The 23,337-nt window shown below is 41.3% G+C and overlaps 2 protein-coding genes across 8 annotated transcripts in view; both read right to left on the bottom strand.

Annotated features, from left to right (window-relative positions):
- LOC105698629 (bromodomain-containing protein 4) overlaps positions 1-9,996 on the bottom strand; it is a 31,860-nt gene extending 21,864 nt beyond the window's left edge. For 3 of the 6 annotated variants that reach the window (XM_012423078.1, XM_012423325.1, XM_012423240.1), the window contains exons 1-13: positions 9,603-9,996; positions 7,799-8,086; positions 7,576-7,624; positions 7,058-7,099; positions 5,557-5,805; positions 5,260-5,454; positions 4,532-5,143; positions 3,622-3,699; positions 2,642-2,737; positions 2,456-2,557; positions 2,239-2,384; positions 2,016-2,166; positions 497-1,064 (exon numbers count right to left, since the gene is read on the bottom strand). In XM_012423078.1, the coding sequence (XP_012278501.1) occupies positions 497-1,064; positions 2,016-2,166; positions 2,239-2,384; positions 2,456-2,557; positions 2,642-2,737; positions 3,622-3,699; positions 4,532-5,143; positions 5,260-5,454; positions 5,557-5,805; positions 7,058-7,099; positions 7,576-7,624; positions 7,799-7,809 (2,299 nt within the window). In that variant the 5' untranslated portion in view covers positions 7,810-8,086; positions 9,603-9,996. Of the gene's footprint in view, positions 1-496; positions 1,065-2,015; positions 2,167-2,238; positions 2,385-2,455; positions 2,558-2,641; positions 2,738-3,621; positions 3,700-4,531; positions 5,144-5,259; positions 5,455-5,556; positions 5,806-7,057; positions 7,100-7,575; positions 7,625-7,798; positions 8,087-8,979; positions 9,229-9,602 lie in introns of those variants that run through there. The other 3 variants (XM_012423160.2, XM_012423491.1, XM_012423412.1) reach the window with 3 other exon arrangements.
- Positions 9,997-12,292: 2,296 nt separating this feature from the next.
- LOC105696994 (ribosomal RNA small subunit methyltransferase NEP1) lies at positions 12,293-13,577 on the bottom strand. 2 transcript variants are annotated; one of them, XM_023433615.1, is made up of 4 exons: positions 13,306-13,577; positions 12,986-13,232; positions 12,681-12,889; positions 12,293-12,481 (listed from the first exon to the last, which is right to left on the bottom strand). In XM_023433615.1, the coding sequence occupies exons 1-4, from the start codon at positions 13,450-13,452 to the stop codon at positions 12,368-12,370; spliced, it is 717 nt and encodes a 238-aa protein (XP_023289383.1). In that variant the 5' UTR covers positions 13,453-13,577; the 3' UTR covers positions 12,293-12,367. The 2 variants fall into 2 exon arrangements, with proteins under 2 accessions (XP_023289383.1, XP_012275371.1); XM_012419948.2 differs by having other exon boundaries at positions 12,368-12,481; positions 12,986-13,229; positions 13,306-13,452.
- Positions 13,578-23,337: the final 9,760 nt, after the last annotated feature.

Below are 23,337 nucleotides of genomic sequence, written 5' to 3'. Positions count from 1 at the left end.
AAAAAACAGGTTTGTTCGAAAAATCTAATTTTGTGAGTTTTAAGACCGTTTTTAAAACATCCGTAATAACATGTTAAAGTTTCAAAATATTAGGTGCATCTAGTTATATATACATAGAGTGACCCTTTCACATCACCTTAAGAGGTTGTGAAAGAGGCATCGAAGGGGTCAATCGCCCATGAAACTTTTCTCCGAACTAGATGTACCGAATCGTTTCAGACTTTACAACATGAATATGAAGACTATAGAGAAGGTCCCGACACCCATAAATTTAATTTTATATGTATATATATATAAAATAAAAAGTCTATAACTAAGTTTAAAAAAATTGAAATTTCATGATTGTCAGGACCTTCCTTATAGCCTTCACATTCACATTCTGAAGTTGGAACCGATTCGGTACACCCATTTCGGAGAAAAGTTCTATAAACGAGACCTCTTTGACGCCACTTTTACGTCAGATCCCAAAGATTCCAATGTGGTGGACGTTACTAACCGGGCAGTTTGTTAATGTCTAAACTAAGCTGTCTCTTTTCGTCGTAAGACATCGGCTTAGCGTTGTCCTCGTCCTCCGAGTCGAACGTGATAGGAGCTGGTTGGTTGCTGGCGTTTTTCTTTTTGTTCCCAGTAGATCTACTGTTCGTCTTGGGCCTTTTGTTGACGGGATTAGCCGCGGCAGCTTTTCCAGGTCCTCTCCCCTTGCCCTTGGGTTTCGCGTTGGTCGCAGTGGGTAAGTGGTGACCCAGTCCAGCAGCAGTATGGGTCTTATTAGGGCCAACTGCGATCGCTGGATGATGGAGATCACCACCCATGCCTCCGGGCATTTTCAAGTCACCGGCACCCATTGCCACGCTTGCTATACTAGCACCGACACTGTCGGAAACACTTGGAACACCACCACTCGGCTTCATAAGTTCTTTCATGGCACCACTGTGGCTGGCGACCAGGGGCGCACTTTTATTGCTCATAGGTTTCGACTTCGGCTTGTCCGACTTCTTCTTCCTACTCTTCTTCTTCCCACTCTCCTCCACTAGTTTTCTCATCTGCTCTTGCATAGCTTTGAGCTGCAAAGAGCATTCGGAGCTTAAGTACAAAACAGGAAGAACGAAATTTCGCCGTTTAAGGTTATACGAAAGGGTCATTCTATTTACATTAAGACTTGAAAATATTTATAAAATTTTTCTCCAAACTGGGTGCGCCGAATAATTTGAAACTTTAATGCTGGATTATGGAGGTCCTAATAAAGGTCTTCAAACTCGCGAAATTTCTTTTTTTGTTCTTGCCGGGATACATTTTTTTCTCGAAAAATGAAATTTCGCGAGTTTTAAGACCTTCGTTAGGACCTCTATAACCACGCGTTAATGTTTCAAATTATTCGGCGCACCCAGTTTGGAGAAAAGTTTTATAAATGTTCTGACCTTTTGATATATATATATATGACACTTTCATTACACCTTAAGATGATGTAAAAGTGGCGTCCGAGAGATCTTGTTTATGGAACTTTTCTTCGAACTACATATACCGAATCGGTTCAAACTTTACAACGTGAATATGAGGGCCACAAGGAAGATCCCGACAATCATGAAATTTCACGGTTTTAAGAATTTGTCTATAGACGCCTTTTAATTTTTTTTTTTTAAGAAATGAAATTTCACGGATGTCGGGCCTACCTTATAGCCACCATATTCATTTTGTAACATTTGAAACGATTCCGCGCATCCAGTTCGTAAAAAAGTTTCATGCACGATCGATCCCTTGTATGCCACTTTCGCATCCCCTTAATAGATACAATTGTTTTTAACTGATTGCATCGTTTCCCCGTTTCTGTGTATCATCGTTTAAGAAAGGTTAGAGCGTTATCATAAATCGCTTGAATATGCTCAATATTTGAAAGTATTTTAATTTTGGTCTAGTCCATTGTCAGTTCTTAGCATGTTTCAATTGGAGAACGGGAGACGTCGCGATTAAATGATCTTAATGATATAAAAATGTTGATTTTAAATAATCCGAAGTACCTCTTGTTGCAACGCCACCAATTTTTGGTTACGTTCCGCCTCTGAGTCGTCGCTCTCGGAAGAACTTTCGGATGCTGAACTACTCGCACTACTACTGCTACCTTTTATGCCAACCATTCCAGTTGCTGGCTCATCCGGTATTTTTGCGTACCTACAGAATTCAATTATATAAAGTGCTGACCTTACGAGAAACCTAATAAAAGGTCGTCAAATATTCCCATACCTCATCTCGAATACATCTTGTAACTTCCTGGCCATGGCAACGACATCGTGGTCAGGGGGATTGTACTTGTAGCAATTAGTGAATATTAGCCGTACGTCGTCCGCGAATTCCTGCGCCGTCTTGTATTCGCGACTATCCATTTTTGTCTGGCAAACAAAGGCTCATTAACGGGCATTCTTGAATCGCTAAACAATTTATCAAAATCCAAGTGACTCACTTTTACACTACCAAGATCCATGGGTTTCTTTATGATGTCATGATAATCATGAAGGCCTAAAAGCTCCGCGTCGACAGGTTTGTAAAAGGGCCACGCGTAACCCTGTTATGCATGAAAAAAAAAAAATTATTAGAATGGAATGATACACAAAACGACAAACATTGAAGAAATCTCTGGAATAATTACCGAGTGCTTTTTGGAAAAGAGTTCCTTGAGTATCTCGTTGCAAGACTTCAGAGCTTCCGAGAGTTTCTCTTTGAATTTTCCACCAGTGTGCTGCGGCTGAAAAATTAAGGAAACTTAGAAAATTCAATCGATTGATCCTAGGTCTAGTTCTAAACGCGTTTTCTTTTTCCGTCCTCTTTGGTGACGACTATCCTGAAGACCTCGCCCACAGACTTCGATCTAACATTCGAACCACCCAAATCCCCAGTCTGCACATTTTACATCGACTTATTAGATCGAGTTTAATTTAAGGTGATGTGAAAATGACGGCAATCAAGTCTCGTTTATGAAACTTTTCTTCGAACTGAGTGTACTGAATCATTTCAAACTTTACAATGTGAATTTAGCGGCTAAAAGAAAGATCGTGACACCCATGAAATTTCAACTTTTTTAAAAAATTTGTTTAATCATTTTGAAATATTTTTATGAAAAATGAAATTTCATGGACGTCAGGACTTTCCTTGTAGCCCCCATATCCACGTTCTAAAGTTTGAAACGATTCGATACACCCAATTCGGAGAAAAGTTTCATGAACAATTGATATCTCGGATACCACTTTCACATCCCCTTAACACTTTACCGATCGGAAACCTATTAATCGGTTTTGCGATACCCGTGATCGCCATTTACTTCTAAATTCGTCGGTCCGCACGGTTAACACGTTCCGTGTCACGCCGTGTACTAGCCGAGTTTAACGCGTACCACGGTGGTACACGTGGCACGGAACACGTTAAAGATGCAACGTAACTTCTAAAAATGACTCATCACCAAGGTTCGCAGAACAAATATCAACAATTGCTCCGGATATGAATTAAACGTAGTTTAATAATTCACGGTAGAGTAAGTATATTAAAAGCAGTTTACGGAAAAATGAGAGGACAAACACAAATGAAACACAGCGTGGCCTGAGTCGACAGAAAAAAAATGAGAGAGAAATGTACCTGTTGGGCCATGGCTCCCATCAGGGGCATGTTGGCCTGATGGAATGGCACCAGGCCATCTTCGGCTTGCCTCGTCGGCTGAAACAGCCCATCATCAACCGTTTGTTAGTTGTTAATGCAATGACAGTGCGTGATGTCACATCGAGGTGTGTTACGATGTTTCCAATCAATACGATCATGATCGAATCTTTCAAGTTACAAACGACAGACCAATTAAACAATTTTACTCTCCACCCTTGGACGCATATATTATTTCACGAAAATGTAACCAATTCCAAGGTTGCGAAATTACACCATGAAAGGCTTCGAAAAAAATTAATAAATGAACCCAAAGCTCCGGGGGAACAATCGTACACATGCGATGTTCCAGCTTGAAACTCGATATTAAGGTGATATGAAAGGTTCATTCTACATATATGAACCGTCAAAATATTTATAAAACATTCCTCCAAACTGGGCGCACCAAATCTCTTGAAACTTCAGCATGCGATTATGGAGGTCCTAAAGGACACGATGCTCATAAAATTTCATAAAAAAAAAAAAGAAAAATGTGTGCTTAGTTCTAGCCTGGGTTGGATAAACAAATTTTTGTGAGCATCGCGTTCTTTAGGACCTCCATAATCATATGCTGAAGTTTTTAGCGGTTCGGTTCACCCAATTTGGAGAAAAGTTTTATAAATATATTGACGTTTCACATATATAAAATGATCCTATCATATCACCTTAATTTCGCCAATATAATGAAGCGGAAAAAGTGAAATCACGACGAGGTACATGAACCCCATATAGCCCAAATTTCCACATCACGAGCAGTCAATGATCGACTCGATAAGCCCTATTCTCCAAAATTAGCACAATCAAAATATATGATACATATCCCCAGGTGTAGATCAATCCCAGCGATGCTCACCTTCTTAATCTGCCTCCCGGACTCTCGTCTCGTAGGGATCTTGGCGTTTTTGGCGTCAATGGGCGCGTAATGGGGTTCGAACGAATTGGCGGTAGGCGTCGTAGTATCAGCCTTTCTCTTCACTCCCTTTTTAAGTTTAGCTGGTTGAGAAGGCGGCATAACGGTAGGGGCAGTGGGAACTTGCGGAGGGGGAGGTACAGCGGAGGCAGCCTGGGGATCCATCGCAGGTTGTGCATGGTAGCCAGTGGTCGGAGGGATAACTTGTTGTGGCAGGGAGTTATGAGTAACAATAGGCGCCACCCCCATGCTGGATGGTGGTGGAGCAATGGTGGTGGTGTTCGTGCTTCCGGGCACGGAAGCAGGCGCCTGAGTGCCGAGGGGCGGCATAGGTATGACACCGGTGGTTCCAGCGGAAGTTGCCGAAGGTGTCAAGCTGTTTGGAACGCTCGAACTGACGGCAGCAGCTCCGGAAGAAGGTCGACCCCGACCGGTGCTTCCAGTACCTCCTACAACCCCGACAGCCGGTCCACCTACTCTGCCGACTTTTTTCCCCTTCGGTCCTTTCGGGACAGGTGGGTCGAGCTCCACCTCTTCCTTCGGCATTTGTGCAACCTAAAAAATCGTTCGACTCTGTACCGTTTGGTTAGACTTACAAGGACGGTACGCGCGTCTCCGTCTCGAGATCCTCGTGGAATCTCCGGATTCTCGTATAATTACAATCCGCTTACCTTCGTAAGAAACAATTTCTCGAGCGCCTGAGCCATGACCACGACGTCCTCTCCCGGTTTGTTGTAAACGTAGCAGTTGGTGAACATAGTATTGAAGTCCTGTATACACTCCTTCCCGCTCCAATAGTACGTGTTCTCCAAGCGTTTTTTGATTGTACCCAGATCCATTGGTTGTTTGATGATTTTGTGGTAGTCCTGGTTGACATTTTGCAATGTTACAAGTAACGGATTGAACGGCTGTGATCAGGTAATGGTTCTGATTACGGCCAGTGTTTAATGAATTCGTGTTATACATACTGGCAAATTGAGCTTTCTCGCATCGACAGGCTGCTGGAAGGGCCAAGCGAATTGGTGCTTCCATACTGGCTTCAGTACACCCTTCTGCAGGAATTGCAATTGATTGGTAACGCGTCCTGGTCGATTTGGTGGTGGTACAACTGGTGGCTGCACCACACCGTTGACAGGCTCCACCGGTGGCTCTTCTCGTGGAGGTGGTTCCTTCGCAGGAGCAGCCGGTGTGGTCGATGCTTTGCCAGGTGCACTTGTCTGCTTAGCCCAGGTCCGATCATATTTTTAACGTGTAAGCATTTCTTGGCTCCGATTTATTTGTTAGTATATTATCTACAGTTTCAACTACATATGAGATTCAGCTAATACATTATGTAACAAGGTCATCTCTTTCTAAAAGCGCAAAAGAAAGTGATATTTAATGAAAATTTCCTTACATCGAATGAAATATCAGGATACGGATACACTATTAAATAATCATGCCTTTAATATACTTTTCGAACGTTTACTGAATTATATTACTGAATGATAAATTAATACTCTCGTTAGCTATTTTTTTTTTTTTTTCTGTTATCGTGTTAACAAAACATCCTTTCCCATGGAAAGTGCAAATTAAACTTACGTGAACAACGGTTAAAGAAAAAAGAAACACCAAGCAAACAGTGGACAACATATATACGTTAGAGAAGTATTAAAAATTCCCGAAACAGGTTTGAAACACGTTAATCTTGTTACTGTTATGTATTAATTTCAATGTTCCCTGACATGCACATTTATCTATAAAAATATTTATACATATATATAACCAACAACTGTCCCACACATGCGATGAGCGAATTAGGCTGCTAAATATTTAAATTCCATAACCACATACAAGCAATTTTGAATTTTGTAATCTAAAGGCAATCATATCCAAGCTAACAATCGTATGAGGGTAGTTCAAAAGTACGTATTCCTCATTTGTTAATCAAATAAAGTATCAACGTGACGGTTAAAATATTTTACGTGAATAATTATTCTAATTGGAACCGCACACAAAAAGATGAAAAAATTTGAACTAGAGGAATTCATTACTAATGTGGTGCTAGAAATATTTTGAACCACCCTAATACAATAAACATGACATAACAATGAGCAGAAAGTATTTTGCCTTGATCTATTAGATGGCAAATGCTTAATTTAACATGTTCACATTTTTATATCTTTAAAGATATTATTAATATGCATAAGTGAATTCTACAATTTATAAATATAGGTAAATGTGTTAAAACAGCCTTCGTCAAGGTTTTCCTTAATTGTTAAGGTAAAACTCAATGCTGACATGAATCAACAAAGGCTTTTTGAGTGTATGTTGTCAAATTATTAAGTATATTATGTATGTTATATATTATTCAGAGTATACATTATAGATCAAGAAAAAAATTACAGTCTGCTCGTCCTGCATCCGAAATGTAACTCCAATTTTTGAATTATGAAGACAATCGAATCAATAGTCGCCAGGAAGTCTCACCTTCGGTATATTACACAGCCTTTCTCGCTCCTCCACATCTAACTGTAATTCATACGTACTATTCAATCAAACGGCACACAGTTTCAATACTATACGACAATTCCAAATTAGAATGGTGAAATCGCACATTACAGGAAATTAGAGGATGTTCTACTTCATCAAAAAGAAGTATTTCATAGAAGACTCATTGAAAGACTAAGAGAGGTTACCGCACAAGTTTCAACAGCAATGTATTTACAAGCTTGAAAGTTACAGTTGCTCGTATTGCTTCCCTTTTCAGTGACACAGTACATAGGGATGTAAATCAGAACGACCGTGTATCAGTTGGGAGACGAATCAGGAGATAAAAGATTAAAAATTTCGTACATTCTGTCGCCGACTTAATCGACAATATATTAACTGGAAATGTGTCATCAATGGGAATTATGTACCTCCCGAACATAACATTAGTAGGTTATTAGGCAGGTTGCATTCAGAATTGCTTAAATGTACAGATAAAAGGCATTTCTTTTACTCACCGAATTATTCTGCGAGATTGTGTCCACCTGCTGCATCTTGGTTTCGTTTCTGTAACGGAATAACAGAAAAGATTAAAATGCTTTTAGGGCAATATTTCCTTTATGGCGACCTACAGAAGTCTTAATGACATCTGAATTTACCAATTGGTAAAATAATGAAATTTTGTGTTTCATTGTAAGGGACGCATCATGCATGCTTAACACAAGATGAGATTTCACTTACCTTACCGACATATATGGTACATAAATGCTACGCAGCAGGTAACTGCTTTACGTTGTCGCTCGATGCTACGAGGCTTCATCAACAACCGAATTGGCAACGATGTATCGTGTGCCGAGCATGGCACCTTGCCGATTGCTTGCCAAGACGATTGAGCTGCAACCTGGGAAATCGGTACCGAGGAAGCATAACACTACTCGAGCCTACCGAATGGTAGCGACTCGAATGTCAGCCTTGTACGCCGCTGCTATTCGCCGTGCCTCCAGTCAAGACTTGCGACTTTAGCAACATCTGGATAACAAAATAAAATTTCATGTTACTTTCACCCTATTTCTTCTTTACTTTTCAAAAATTAGTTCTAATAAACCATTAATGCATAAAGAATTATTAAATAAAACTTATATGTACCCAATGCCCCAAGTTGATCATCTTTATAGGTTATACGCACAATAGTAATTTCATGTGATAAATATTATTCTGTTCAAAGTTATGGAAAAGATTATATATGAAGATATGCGTCTATTCTCCAGTATTAAATATTTTGAATCTATTAGATAGATATAAATTCCAAAGAAGTCATATAGATTCTTAAAATTAATGACCATTAAAGTCCCGGCCATTAAAAATGGCCAAAAAAAAAAAGACCATTAAAATCCGGTGATTTAAGTACGAAGAAAAGGATAGATGCAGTCTTAAGAGCAAGAATATGACTAAAGAAATAAAAGTTATAAGGCAAGGAACTTAATGGTTAAGCAAAAGCAGCAGGTAAGCGAATAACACATAAATTTGTGCTCAAACCATTTTGATATCAATCGTCTAATACTCTTGTCGCTAAACTTAGATATGAGAATTTTCTTTCTCGATGCCACATCAAATTAGAGGTTAACACGGTTTCCATAAAAATCGACACCAGCCATTCTCTCAAAAGTCACAGTACAAATTCCTCCACCTTGCATACATAGCTTGCAACTTCTAACGATTTTCATAATTCTCCACACAACGTAACCAAGGTGAACGTACAAATCATCTGTTTCGTATTCTCTGATCCCCCGTAACGTTTTGAACCAAATTAGGCGTAACTTGTACAACATACGTGTTTACAAACTTGAAATGGAATGAAGACCTACAACATAAAACCTCTCGTAAACTACAAAGCATACGAGTTCAACAGCCACAGTGCTTACCGCTCGTAATCAAGGAACAAGTTCCATAAACCAACCGCAAAGGAGAAGAGTTTCTTCTAAGCAATTAAAGCGAACCACAGAGTGAACAAACCGAGGAAGACTCAATGGGCTCGAAAGCATCGAAGAGCATGACCGATGGTAGGTGGTTAGAAGTTGGCTCTCCGAAGAGTGGGCAGAAAAGGGCGCGAGTGCGTCGAGGAGGAGGGAAAGAAGAAGCCAAGGCTCGGAGGAGTTTCCGGGCAAGCGAAAGCGGTTCGCTGGGAGGCAGGCAGGCGGACAGACGGACAGGCTGAGAGGCAGGCAGGCGGACCCGCGCCCAGCCGATGCACTCGCAAATGCGCGGGCACAGCGAACGCGCGGCGAGAAGGGTCCGTAAAACCCGGACGCCTCGGTCGCGGCGTCTTCGACAGGCGATCGGCGGGGCTCGGGGAATCCGGAGCGCCTTCCCGGGCGCTCGATTTGGCGTAGGTTTCATTCAACATGGCGGTTCGACCGCTCGGGAAAGAAAGCTCCCAAGGGCCCGTCGCTATACCCACTACTCGGACAGCAGCGCGACTTTCAGGCCGTGCTATTCGTGCCGCAGACCTCGCCCGAGTACCCCGGGAGCACTCGTATCCACCTACCTGATCACTGGAAGTCCACTTTCTCGGGAATTCGACCAAAAACACTACCACTACGCCTCGGACACTCGCACTACGCTTTCTCCCTGCTCGCTAGTTTGGTTGATCGGTGTTATGGCCGCCGCGCCGAGCCGAGTGCCCCACCGTGTCACTCACTCACTCTCACTCGCGCGAGCGCGAGCGCGAGCGCGAGCATACGCGAAGAACCGACGCGGATCGACCACCCTCTCGATTGCGATCGCCAGACCCACTCTGAAGCGCCAATATCCTAGAGATCCTCCGTCCCAAGGTCCGACGACATTTTCCTAGGACCTCGCGCAGTCGGATGACTCTTCGGGCCCATGACGATCTCGGATCTAGAAACTAACGATCGCAGCACCAACAATGGCTACGCATTCTTCCGCGACGTACCGAATGGTCCCGTTCCGCCGTTCCTTACCTCCGACCTGTCCATCCGTTCCCCTCGCTCTCCGCGGGCCCGAGTGCTCCCGAGCGTTGCCGGACATACCCGAAGGGGCCCTCCTGCGAGTGGCGCGAATTTTGAACGGCATCTGGACGCTCTTTCGATGAATATTTCAAAACGAAATATTACACCGATTCATTTAGGCGATTAAATTAAAAAATAGACAATCTAAATTACCAGTAATTTAGAATCTCGTGATTATTCTTCTGAATGGTTTGTGCAAACATTTTCATGGATATTGCGAAGGTATCTACAAGATGGAATTTTATGTGGAATTAAATTATTTCGATACATCCTCGTTGAATTTTTACGCAATTGCAGTCTTTTGAGAATGTGGACTACTAGCCGAAAATATCGTGAAGGCGCTTAAACGGTATAAGGTAACAGGATCGAAGGGAGTGGGCTGTGAAATAACGGTAAAATTTTTATTTACGACTTGTGACCATGTTTTATTATCCATTTCCCGAAACTAACGGTCAGATTTCAACGTACTTGACGCATTGACAATTCAGTTTTGGGTATTGACGTATCAGCCAACGTTTATTTCATTCTTTGGTTAACTGGTTATGGAATTTGCTTTGAATAAATTCATCGATTCGGAATTTTTCTCCCGCATTGCAATCTAACCTCTCTAGTTACTAATCGGCGCGCAAACCGCAGTCCATTTCCGTCGTTCCGCGTCCACCCATAATGCATTTCGACACGTTGGCGCAAAATCCATAACGATATTTTAACACTTATGTCGCGTTACAATCGATTTTCGGTAGGACCCCGTTAATGGTGTCATTATTTATTAAGTAGAACGCACGTGGAAAGCAGTGCACACGATTTTACCATTATTACGTGACGTGTGCGGCGTCACTGTCCCGGAGAGTTCCGTTATAATTCCAAGATGGCGCTCACGTGGCGGCCCAGTTTTCCGCCTCGAACGAACACCTTGCTGACACATGTAATTGGAACGAACACGTTTGCGCACACCGAAGCTCATTACCTACGTTTCGAATCGCAGCCCTTTTTAAATAAGCCACATAAAATGATCAACGATATCGTAGTATGAACGTTAATGCAGACGACGATCTCCATCTTCCCGACGCGAGCGAATGAGAAATCGACATGAAGACCCAAACAAAATACAATTCCATAAACTTTACACTGTCATACTTTCTATCTTAACAAAGAAATGGGTCACGGCATTTACTATCCTCAGTTTTACATTGAAACGTTGCATCTTCGGCGGATTATTGACATAGAAATTTAATTTCCAATCTACTTAAGGGAAAATAGAACTATTCTGCAACCAGGTCTCTATAGAACCTTCGATGTTGGCTTAATCTCTGCTGCCGACGGCACGACGTGAAAACGAAGTCAAATGAACAACTCGGTATATTTATCCGTGCAATAAAATGTTCTAGGGTACGTTAGAATCTCGATTTTAAAAACACACTCGCGATGTCGGAATTACTATGATGGAAGATTATTATCGGGAACAAGTGTATATGTGGACACTTGTTATTTCTGATTGGCGAAAATGGCGACGGCGTACGGATTGCAATGAGTTTAACGGATCGGACGCTTCTCTTGCGCTTTCACTGCACAGTCTACGTTTGTCGGATAAAATAGTTCCCTTTGCAGAAATTGCCGATGATTTTCCACTGCTCGTGTCGTCCTTGTTATCGAACCGTATGCGAGTCACTGGACAATAACGATCATTTTACGCTTTCATGACGTAACGGGATACAAAAATCTAGAAACAGGAAGTTGGAATAATGCTAGAGAAATGTTTTGACTTTGTGGAGGTATTTCCGGGCGCCATCTTGCTGGCGTACTTGTCGGTGATTGGTCCGCAGGGAATTTCTGATCGTGGCGTCTATTGCGTGGACCAATGGCATTGCAGGGAATATCGATGAAGTCATCGCCATGAAATTTGACGAAATCTATAACCAATGAAGACACGGTAGAAAATATTCAATTTTATAAATTTCGTTCAATGTATTTGATTTAACAAATAATTGCCAGAATGGAAAATATTAATCCCTGATACTATTTGTAACAAAAATAACCTTTAAAACCATCTTATGAATACATGACTAACATTCTTTATTATGAATATTACATAACAAATATTAAATTTGGTAATTGTAATAATAAGAGTCCAAAGTAAACTTCAAGACGACAATATTCAGAATTGCTTTGAAATAAATATATGTTGCTCGGAAATTAAAGTCCGTGCTCTGTTTTATTAAAAAGACTAGTTTATTATTTTTTTGCAAATTTACAAAGTATATAAGAAAGTACTTAATTATATTCACAATACACCCCAAGTTTCCTCAAATGCTGAACATAACTTGCTGCAAGTAATAGCAGCAGAAAGAGGATAGTTACTTATAGAATAAGTATCTTCGGTATAATCAGCTTGAACCTGAAAGGAGAAGGTATTAGAATAATAACAGTGTAAATATCCTTTAAAAAGAATAAATATACTAAGTAGAAGTACAATTTAACACTTTGAATGCAGTGGTCTCTGACGATTAACTGACTCGTGTTAGGTTATTCGGCGCTTGTTTTGATATGTTTCATGTTTGATATGTATTTCAATATGTTAATAACTAAAGATTTACCTGACCATGAGCCATTGCACCAACTACAATTGCAATCGGTTCGTCTGCAGGTACTAATTCTCTTGGATTCTTAACAACCTTTGAACTGAATGACATTGCAATTTTCCGACATCCTACAGGTAAATGATTTGTCACAGGATTCTTTATTACTTTCAACAGTTTCATCGATCCGTTCGATGCCCGTACACTGAATTTATGCAGCAATTGTACTGTTGAATAAAAAAAATACATTATTTAAACCAAAGAAATGCACAGTATTCAATTTGAGCCATAATTGGACCTTATATTAAATTTATAATAAATACCCATAAGACCAGCAAAACGCTTGAATGTTCTTGGGATCCTGGTTTGTGGATTGATCTCTATCAAGGCGTTCCGTTCAGTATGTACATAAACTTGTAAAAGCCCTGCCCTATTTAAAGGACTATCCATTAACATGAGCAGACACTGATGTGTTATGTCGGGTCTGCAAGTACCTGGTTCTCGATTGTACTTTTTCAACACGCTAGTGTGATCATCGCAATTCAGCAACTGGAAATTGTTTCCTACCTTCGATAGTGAATAAAATTTTCCTTAATTAAATTGTATCACACATTATTACAATTATATCAAAAGGTAACCTCACTTTTACAGATTCGAGTTGGGCCTGTTCTAAAATTATTATTAGACGTTTCTCTTGATTTTTAATATGAGCAACTTGAAAGTGCTTCGGAACAGGATCATATCCATAATCATCTTCCTTTGCCTCACGATTTTTCCTTTTTTGTCCCATTTTTCACTAATTCAGTTATGAAAATATTTAACATTTGTTGAATATACAGGTTAAAGCAGAGAGAAGATGAGCGCAGAGATGAGTTAGGAGATTGCTCATGGGCAGGATCGTGTGATCGCATCCTGTGCTGCCCTCTGGTTTCGTACGTTAGCTTTCACCGTTTTGAGTATGCACACATACTCAACGTCTCGACCTGTAGCTTGGCGCTTGGCTGGTTGGGACGCGCGAAGATTTCTAGGAGCTATCGCACTCACATAGATTCGCTGCACGAGAGTTCCGTATGCGACACCGACGCGTGCCCCAAAGCTCCGCATCACGTCGATTTCGTGGCATCAATGTACTTAATAGTAGTAGATAAGTAGATAAAGTCAAATGGAGCGTCACGAGTGTTCTTCCCTTACCATCAAAAGCGAGCAGTATGATAAGCGTAGATAAGCCACCACCGTCAACTGCCACATGGTATTACCATCACAAGTCCGTGAGCCGCCAATGGCGACTGGTAAATGGTACCGCCATCGCGAGTGCGCGAGCTCCTATTAGAAATTTGTTGCGCCGCCCTTGGGGGCAAAAAACGGTGAAAGCTAACGTACGAAACCAGAGGGCAGCGCAGGATGCGATCGCACGATCCTGCCCGTAAGCAATCTCCCAACTCATCTCTGATGAGAGTAGCCAGGCTCAATCTCTGCTCAAACCATGGATGTTCTTACGTCCATGGCTCAAACGGACACAGCTATCAAATTTTTGCGACACGAGTGCCATTATTCCTGCGGATGCCTCTGGTACCCGAGGCACCGTTTCAAAAACAGGACGAAGGTTAAAGCGCCGTCTCTGACTCAAATCGGTTACTTGAGACATCGAATTAGACAAGTGATACGTCGCCATCTGCCAAGTATATCAAGTACCTGATGTACCGAATCGTTGCCCCATCTTTGAATTGTATTAAGAGTTTGAAACGTTATTTTAGGAATGCAGTAAGGCCGTCACGGTGCCTACAAAAATAAAATATATTTGTAAAGAGAAAGTGCCGTAACGAGTACTCTAAATAGACTATAATTTCATTTATAACATGTTAATAATAGTCCAATATATTAAAACAATAGCACCGGGAAGGTCACTTCAAACGGTTTGGGGATTTTAATGAGTTTTAAACATATTAATTTAGGGCCAAAATAAAAAGAGACGTGTCCGACTAATCGTTCGAACGGGCCTTATAGCTTGAATTGTCAACATTTTTAATTCATAGATATCCAATATGAACTATTGTATTGAATTAGTAACAATTCAACGAATATTTAAAATACCTTCAGTTGGTAACGTCGGTCAGTACTACTGGGTAACTAGTTTCCGTCTCGACTAGGCTGGGAAGAAAGATTTCGAATTTGTAGGTAACGTCGGTCAGTACTCCTAGGTAACTAGGTTTCTGTCTCGACTAGGCCGGGAAGAAAGATTTCGAATCTGTAGGTAACGTCGAAATCCGCTATGTTACAAATGTAGTTTCAATACGAATCCATTAGACGACCGTTCGTCGATAACTGCGAAACATGAGACGTGGGCATTTAGTACTATTTTCTTATTCAAGTCGTGCAAATCCGAAAACGAAGAAAAAATACATGAAGTCTGGCAAAATTTTGTTGATACCAATCGGGGATCCTAAAACGGTAACGATAAATAAATGTTGCATTTACTGTATTGTAAATACCGACCATGCGAAGTGTGTCATCCCTCTAAACTCAAATCGCCACCGCAAGATGACGGAAGCAGTCCCGTAAAGTTGAACAGTTAAATAACGAACTGTCAGCTCTTATAAGGTCGACACAAATTTGAATTTTCTTCCCTCTCAACATTTTTAATAATCCGTAACGAAGTGATTAAAACTTAAGTATCTCAGAAGTCTCTCCAGGGATATCTACATTCGAAAAGAGTAACTAAACATGGACCTAAGAACATATGGACGGAGCCCAAGCCAGAGTGGCGAGTGCCGGAGTAAGTAAGGGGGAACACGTATGAACAATGGCAAGGATGTGTAATGTTGTTCCAAAATCTTAGCTTCCTGATTGGCTATCTTGTCCGCTGGCTGGATGTCTTGTTGGCTGCTGATTAGATGATTAGTTGTCATTTTAAGAGTAGCGAGTGAAGAACGGTGCTAACTGTGACCAAATAAACAATGAATGATATACAATATGCCATTTGTAGCATAAAGAAGGTTAAAAATTATGTTTTACTTACAAGACCGGCAAAAAGAAATAAGTTAAAGCAGACAGGAAATATGAAGCAGGTGACCTACCAATCAGGAGGTTGAAAAATTTGCCAACGATACGTCCTCCTTTTCCGACGCGCAGGCTTCTCCCCCTGATCTAAGATGGGACTTTGGGCTCCGTCCATATATTCTTAGGTCCATGTGACTAAATCAAGAAACTCAGTAGAGTTTCGCGCCAAAAACATTTAATAGTTTGCGCGGACGGCAGCGAATACTTAACGCCAATGTTTGACACATCAATTCGATAAGCATTGAATAATGTTCGACAAAAATCTCCCAGAGACAACGTGCTCGAGTTTAGTGTTGCGAAGGATAGGTGACATAATTAGAATAGTTATGACTTGGAAATAAATTCGAGAATTTTCTAGAATTTCGGCGGAAATGAAGCGGACTTCCTTGGGCGCGTCCTTGTGGGAGGCAGAGTCGAGTTCCTGCGCGCAGGGCGGCATAATTTGTCGAAAAAAATCGGGGGTCCAAGTGTGGAAATTTATGGGCGGCCATGTCGACGGAAACCTTAAATTTAAGGTCCCGCGCGGTCGGGAGTGGCTTGGAGGTTAGGAAGACGGAAAGGGGTCGGGTAGACAAGGGGAGGGTACACGGCGCAAGGCAGCACCGGCGAAACGCATCTGAATAAAATGATAATAAACCGCGCCGCGAGGCTCCTAGTGTTCGCGAGGCTTGCGTTTCGCATTCGAAACGAAATGTGCGCGAGACGCCGCCGAATGTACGAGTCGGGCGAAGGGAAACGCTTTATCCCGGCATGACGTCGGCCGAGCCGGAAATTCGAAAAAGATGATCTTGTAAGTTAAAAAAACAAAGAAAGTAAAAAGAACTCATCGTTGCACATGGGAGTATTCACCTAGGAAATTTGGCAAAAATTATTTTCTGAATTTAATGGCATATCAATGAGATTAATTGACAATTTATGTAATTTTAATACGATTTCGTGCGCACACTGCGACTGGAAAACCCCTTCCCGGAAACTCGAAAGAGATCTTTGGGTAAATTAAAAGAAAGTAGATAAAACGAACTCACCGTCGCACGTGGGAGAATTCGCCTAGGAAACATGGGAAAAATTATTTTCTTAATTTACTGTCATATAAACAAGGTTAATTGACAATTTATGAAATTTTAATAAGATTTCGTGCGCACACTGTAAAAGACCTCAGTGGGAACTTAATCACGGTTTTTTTATTTTAGGGGAAGGCGCAGGCGGGATGAATAATCGGAGTCGAAGAGAAATACATTGTACAATTTTATATTAACGTAAGATTATTTGTATGGAAATAAAAGTGTAATTTTATTGGTTGTGTGGATTTATTTTTTCATTGTTTTGTTGAAGATTAGGTTTTCTCGAAGTAGGACTACTTAACACTAGAACTACCAAGAGGGGTCAAAATGACTTGTTTCAATTGGCTCATCCTATTGAAAAAAAAATCTGCCGGTCGTTCTAGTGTTAATCTCGTTTTTTTGTTTTAGAGGAAGGCGTAGTCGGAATGAAGAATCGGAGTCGAAGAGTAGTAAAGTGAATAACAAAGTGAGAGAAGATAGAAGTAGACTCGGACGTATTTCCGTGCTGCCACGGAACCGTGGAAAGCGAAGATAGGGTCATTCGATATCGGTCCACCGAGACATAACTGGTGCTACATCCTCTACTCGGTGGCTCCGACCCTATCGCGATAGTACCATTATACGAATTCGCGATTTGCATATTTCAGAAAGCGGCGCGCGCAGGAAAGCATAAACAACTCGCGGTAACTGGGCTTCCTTAGTAGATGAGTTACCTACCCGAAAGATTTACGAAACGCCCCATCCATTCCAAGTTTTATGCACTCGTACATGCACCCGCACGTACTGGCCCGCGCTTACGCGAGTACGTGTACTCATACCCCAAGTACGAGTCCTTGCATTTATATCTCGAGGATACCAACGGTACGACATCAAGGAATCGTCCGCTTAGGGCTAAACTCTGCAACGTACCTTTTGCGCTTTCCTTCTTTTCAGAAATTTCTCTAAAATTAAGGTGTTTTAAAAGGGTGATTCTATATATCCAAAGACATTAAAATATTCATAAAGGTTTTCTCCAAACTGTATGCACCGAATCATTTAAAATGAAAATTCATTTTTCGAAAATATAAAATATCTTTCTGGTTCTTGTCCGGGATAAATACATCTTATTTTCGAAAAATAAAAATCCATGAGTTTCAAGATCTTTATTTGGACCTCTATAATCACGTGTTAATGTTTCAAATTATTCGGTATACCCAGTTTGCAGAAAAGTATTATGAATATATTGACGTTTCGATATATACAGAATGACCCTTCCATAATACCTTAAGCTCTGCTCTCAAACTTCGCTATTTGATGTAACACGTTCACGGACTAGATTATTAATTACAAAGGGCTAATTCTAAGAACAAGGACCCGAGTTAATCAGGAATTTCAAACTTAGTCATTCTTGCTGTAATTCGATGATAATAAATTCTGAGGACTAGTGTTTCAGAGTCAATCTTTGACTAGCGAAATTTGCTCGGTGCTTTGAAACTTCCTCGGTACTTTTGAAACAAGGGACTCAGATATTCGGATTTCGTTACTTACAGATTTTCGTTAATCCGTCGTTCCTAGTGGACTGTATCCTAGGGAAAGCATGAAGTAATACAAGGAGTCATAACGACAATGGTCGTTTCCACGGAATCGGGACCCAGGATCTCAAATTTTCGCGGATCTAACGACGCGAGCGCTACTTGCGGAAAATGAAGGAACTCCACTTCTACATGACCAACACATTTCCTACCGACGTAAATTACCTAAAGTGCTTTTAATATTGCAATTAAGGTACGCAAAGCGGAACTATAATCCGCGCATGATATACAGAATGTGACGACTTTAACGTAATAAAGTCTAGCACACCCGCTAGCAGACGATCATTTTTAATTGCAAAATTTCGTCGAGGAGGCGCTGTCGGCACTAGATCGGAAAAAAGTCTGAAGATCTAGGACCCCTAAAGTGGGGACGATTTCAATACATGGCGTGGATCTCCGTATACTACTTCGTAAGGGAAAGATCTGAAACGAGGTGAAGCGTAATTTGTAAATTCCGGGACGGAATGAGAAGTTTTAGTCCGAGAACTGCGAGCGATTCTCTCTCGTCGGCGGAAATATCGCGAGCGTCGGCAGCGGAATCGTCGTCGGTTCGTTCTCGACGATTTCAAAGGGGCCCGACCTCGTTCCGATGGATCATTCCCGTCGTGTCGCGTCGGCAAACGACTCGTATGCTTTTGGCGGAAAGTGAAGCATAGGAGAAGTCCTCTGCGCGACGATTCCCCGAAAACACGCACTCCGAATACCGAACAAGTTCAGCGAGTCGCGAGCTTCGTGAGACCGTGCGAGCGGAACTTCATCGGCCATCTTTGTCCCAAGTTCAAAGTTCAGTTTAAACTTCGGGCCACCGAGAAGTTTGCGAGTTAAAAAGACAGGGAAAACATCCGCGTTTAACTCGAAATGGCGCGTCCGTGGGGTTTGTCTTCAGAAATTACCTGCACTGAGAATAAAAGATTAGTTGACTGAAATAAATATACAGGGCGAACAGAAATATACGACGGTAATCTTTATTTAATTCTGAAAATGAGTATCCAACGCCAACTGGAATTCAAATTGTAGTTTCAAAACTTCAGTGGTTTAAGGTGTTATGAAAGGGTCATTCTATATATATAAACATGAAAATATTTATGCAACTTTTTTCTAAACTGGGTGCACCGAATAATTTGAAACTTTAATACGTAATAATTGAGGTTCTAATAAACATCTTAAAACTCCAAAAATTTCATTTCTCGAACAAAAAATGTCTTTTTCTGGTTCTTGTTCAGGATAAATACAACATTCTTCTTTCGAAAACTGAAATTTTGCGAGTTTCAAGACCTTTATTAAGACCTCCGTAATCACGTGTTAAAGTTTCAGATTTTTCGGTGCACCCAGTATGTAGAAAAGTTGTATAAATATCTTGACTTTTGGTACATACATATGACACTTTCATAACACCTTAAGGTGATCTGAACGTGGCGTCAAAGAGATCTCGTTTATGAAACTTTTGACGGAACTAAATGTACCAAATCGTTTCAAACTTTACAACGTGAGTATGAAGGTTTTAAGGAAAGTCCTGACACCCATTCACTTCCAACTTATTAAAAATTTGTTTATAGGTATTTTAAAAATTGTTCATAAAAAATGGAATTTCATGGTTGTCAGGACTTTCCTTATAGTTTTCATGTCCACGTTGTAAAGTTTGATACGATTGGGTACACCAAGTTCAGAGAAAACATTCACGAACGAAACTTCTTTGACGCTACTTTCATACCACCTCAATTCTTTTAGTGACGACCGAAGTTGTTGGCACTTGTAAAACGACAATATATCGTTGTTTGACACTAAAAGGGTTAATAGTTTCCAGCGCCGCGGGTAAACGGATGGTCCGTAGATTTGGCAAGGGGCGATGATCGGTTTTTCTGTCTCCTTAGGCCGAAATCGAGCGTCCTTCGGCATTCGGCCGCCAAATTCCTGGAACCCTTGCCGATATCCAGCGTTTGCCGCATCGTTTGGTTCTGCACGGAAGGGGCCCGGACGGCGTCGAGGTTAGAGTTACGAGATGGATGACAGCTACCCGACCGAGGTAGCAGTTGACGGGTGTAAACGCCAGATAGAATCTCGTGTCCTCTCTGGTACGGATCCGCCGACCTCCTTGTCTCGGGTTTTCGGCTTTCTTTCGTCGGCGAGATCGAGCCTGCCTTTTAATTATGCTCCGAAACTCGAAAGACAAAGGACTCGGGTTTAGGGCCTGGCGAGAAGTCCGGACTCTTCGCCGAAGACCAGCGACCGGAACGCCGTTATGACGCGCTATTGACAACCCACGAGGGAGTGGACCATCCCTTCTTCTCCCTCCACGAGATGGCGCCGATAATCGCGCCCACGATCCGAATACATTTCCGACTATCGTCCTCGCCGATCGCGACTCTATCTCCAGATATTTATACCTCGTTCCTCGCACGAAAAGTCGAACGCTAACCTCATCCCTTCGTCGGTGGAGATCGCGTTTAAGGGGATGTGAAAGTGACATCTGAGGGGTTAATCGTGACATCGAGAGGTTATTCTCCGAATTGGGCGTATCAATTTATTTCAAGATTTACCGCATGAATAAGGAGACCCTAAACTAGGTCCTGAAACTTGCGAAATTTCATTTATGATAAAAAAAACATTGAAAACAGCTATAAACAAATTATCTTGACATCGAAATTTCATGGGCGTCAGGACCTTCCTCATAGCCTCCGTATCCATGTTGTAAAGTTTGAAACGATTAGGTACACCGAGTTCGGAGAAAAGTGTCAAACGATTGATGCTACTGTGGTTTCACCTTAAGAAATTCAATGAAATCGTCGAGGGGTTATTTACTTGGGAAATTGTGGATTTTAATGCTGGAAATCACGCAGAAATCAGTTGGAAATTGCTGAAAAACGCGAGAAGATAGTTACATTTTTAAGGCCGACCATCACTCGTCAACGAATTATATTGTTTATTATATGAAATCAAAGGTAATCCGTTCTTAAAGAAGAAAATCGTTTTCTTTGATTTCCAAGTGAACAGCCCATCGAAGTATGCCTAAATACTCAAGGATAATTATTGACACACCAGGGTATAAGTTTCGTTAGAGGTTTGCTTTTTCACTGATCCCACGCGAGGCGTTTCGGGGTCGGTAAATAATCCCATCGAATAATTATCCATTGGTCATGGGAGTCCCGAAAAATGGTACGACGCCGACACGGCTTGCGCGGTCCGCCCCGTCTAGGTAGCATGAGGTTGTAAATATTTCCTGTCATCGAAGTAGCCAGTCCAGCTCGCCCTATCCCTCCCTTAATAAGGGTGCACCTTAAGGCCGGACCGGACCTCGTACCCTAGTAGCACAAAATATTTGTCCTATATTTTCTACATATTTAACGTTTAGCAGACATTTGAAATATTTGCAAAACGTTTACTTTAGAATATTATCCCTATAATATTTATATAACATTAGCTCCATGCGTTTTCATAATATCTTTCTACCAGATATACAAAACATTTCGTTTCATTTTAATATAAGTATTTTAAATATTATATGCCGAATACATTATAAACGTTTTGAAAATATTTAAAATGAAAATCACACGTTCTGCTCCCATAATGAAATAGCGGAACGAAAATATAAAAATTTCTTGTGTTTTTTTATACCAAATGAAGTGTCCGATAATAGCCGTGATGTAAAAGAAAAATGTATTTTTATTATATGTTCATAAATTAAAACATAATTTTTATATATGTTAATAAATTATTGAAACTAAATACGTCATCGAGATTTTCAACAAACGTTTTAGATATATTCGAATGAAATCTACAGGAAATCTTAAGAAATCTGTCGCTTGAGATATTTAGCAAAGATTACAAAGAAATATTTAGAAATTATTCTATGCTACTAGGGTAGAAACGTCACCCGAGCCCAGCATCGGACACCGATGGCGCGGATAGCGGCGTTTTGTGTCGCCCAAGCCCGACTCGACCCGACTCGTGCCCGACCTAACGACGATCCCAAAAGCTCGAGTTTTTCCCCCGACAAGATGGACGCGTGCGACATCGTCCGGAATTGTTTAGGGAAATAATTAGTCCGACCAAAGGGTTCATTTGTACCGCTTAGCGGGCCGCAAACGCGACTCGGTGACTCGGTGAGATTGAAGCCGGACCTTGATATAAACGTCGGCGTAAAACATTCGCCGGCTTTGTAACGTCGCCTTTATTCGTGCGAGCGAGAACTTAGCGCCACGGCGATTTATACGTCGACATAAAATCGTTCGTCAACGCTAACGAACTCGACGTTTAATCGCTTTCGTCAGAGATACGTCATGATCGCGACCTTACCCGGAGAAAAAAGGTGTCATTGAACGAAAGAAATATTTTGTTAACCCGGAGAATAATTATTTAACTCGAACTCGAGTAAATTAAATGCAACTTCGATTCTTCGGAATTATGACAATTTATTTCAGCGTTTTTTGTGTCAAATTCTTTGAACTACCAAAGAAATATTTTCTTCATTCAAAGAATAATTCTTTGACTCGATCTCGAATAAATTAGATGCAACGTCTTTTTCTTTCGGATCTATAGCGATTTCTTTGAGTAAAATAATTATTCTTCAAGTTAACAAAATATTTCTTTGGTTCAAGGAACATTTTTCTCAATCTAGGAGTTCCAAGATCAGGGTATGAGCGTGATCGCGATAACGTCAGATTCTTGAAGCAAGGAAACGAGGAAATCCAGGGTAGTCAGCATTTTGGTGGTCGATATGGAGGCATCCCGTGTCCCGATTAGGGTCAAGATCGATGTCGCCATTTCTTTTCACTCCTGGCCAGGGTTGGAGGCTTGTTTACGCGCCACCTGTCACAAAGTTTGCGCCGCTCGACAGCTGTCATGGCTGTCAATCGGGAAAGAGCCCTAAGTCCGAAGGCGGGCCCTTTTGGGCACCACCGTCGGTGTCCGTTGCACCTGATCCGTCTCTAACGAGGCAGTCTCTAGGATTTTCGGGGAAAGATCGGTTATTGTCACTGTAAGAAATTC

The sequence above is a fragment of the Orussus abietinus genome, unplaced genomic scaffold (genome assembly GCF_000612105.2).
Source record: "Orussus abietinus isolate OABI.00-Male unplaced genomic scaffold, Oabi_2.0 scaffold234, whole genome shotgun sequence".
NCBI lineage: Eukaryota > Metazoa > Arthropoda > Insecta > Hymenoptera > Orussidae > Orussus > Orussus abietinus.
Note: the sequence above shows the minus strand (reverse complement) of the source record. Positions and strands in the feature narration are given on the sequence as shown.

Excerpts from the sequence above, each read along its gene's own strand:
- LOC105696994 (XM_023433615.1), bottom strand. The coding sequence starts at position 13,452 with ATGGGACAAAAAAGGAAAAATCGTGAGGCAAAGGAAGATGATTATGGA. Across the intron at positions 12,890-12,985 it reads GCGTTTTGCTGGTCTTATGG|TACAATTGCTGCATAAATTC; the intron begins GTATTTATTATA and ends TTTATTCAACAG. Across the intron at positions 12,482-12,680 it reads GTGCAATGGCTCATGGTCAG|GTTCAAGCTGATTATACCGA; the intron begins GTAAATCTTTAG and ends TTCTCCTTTCAG.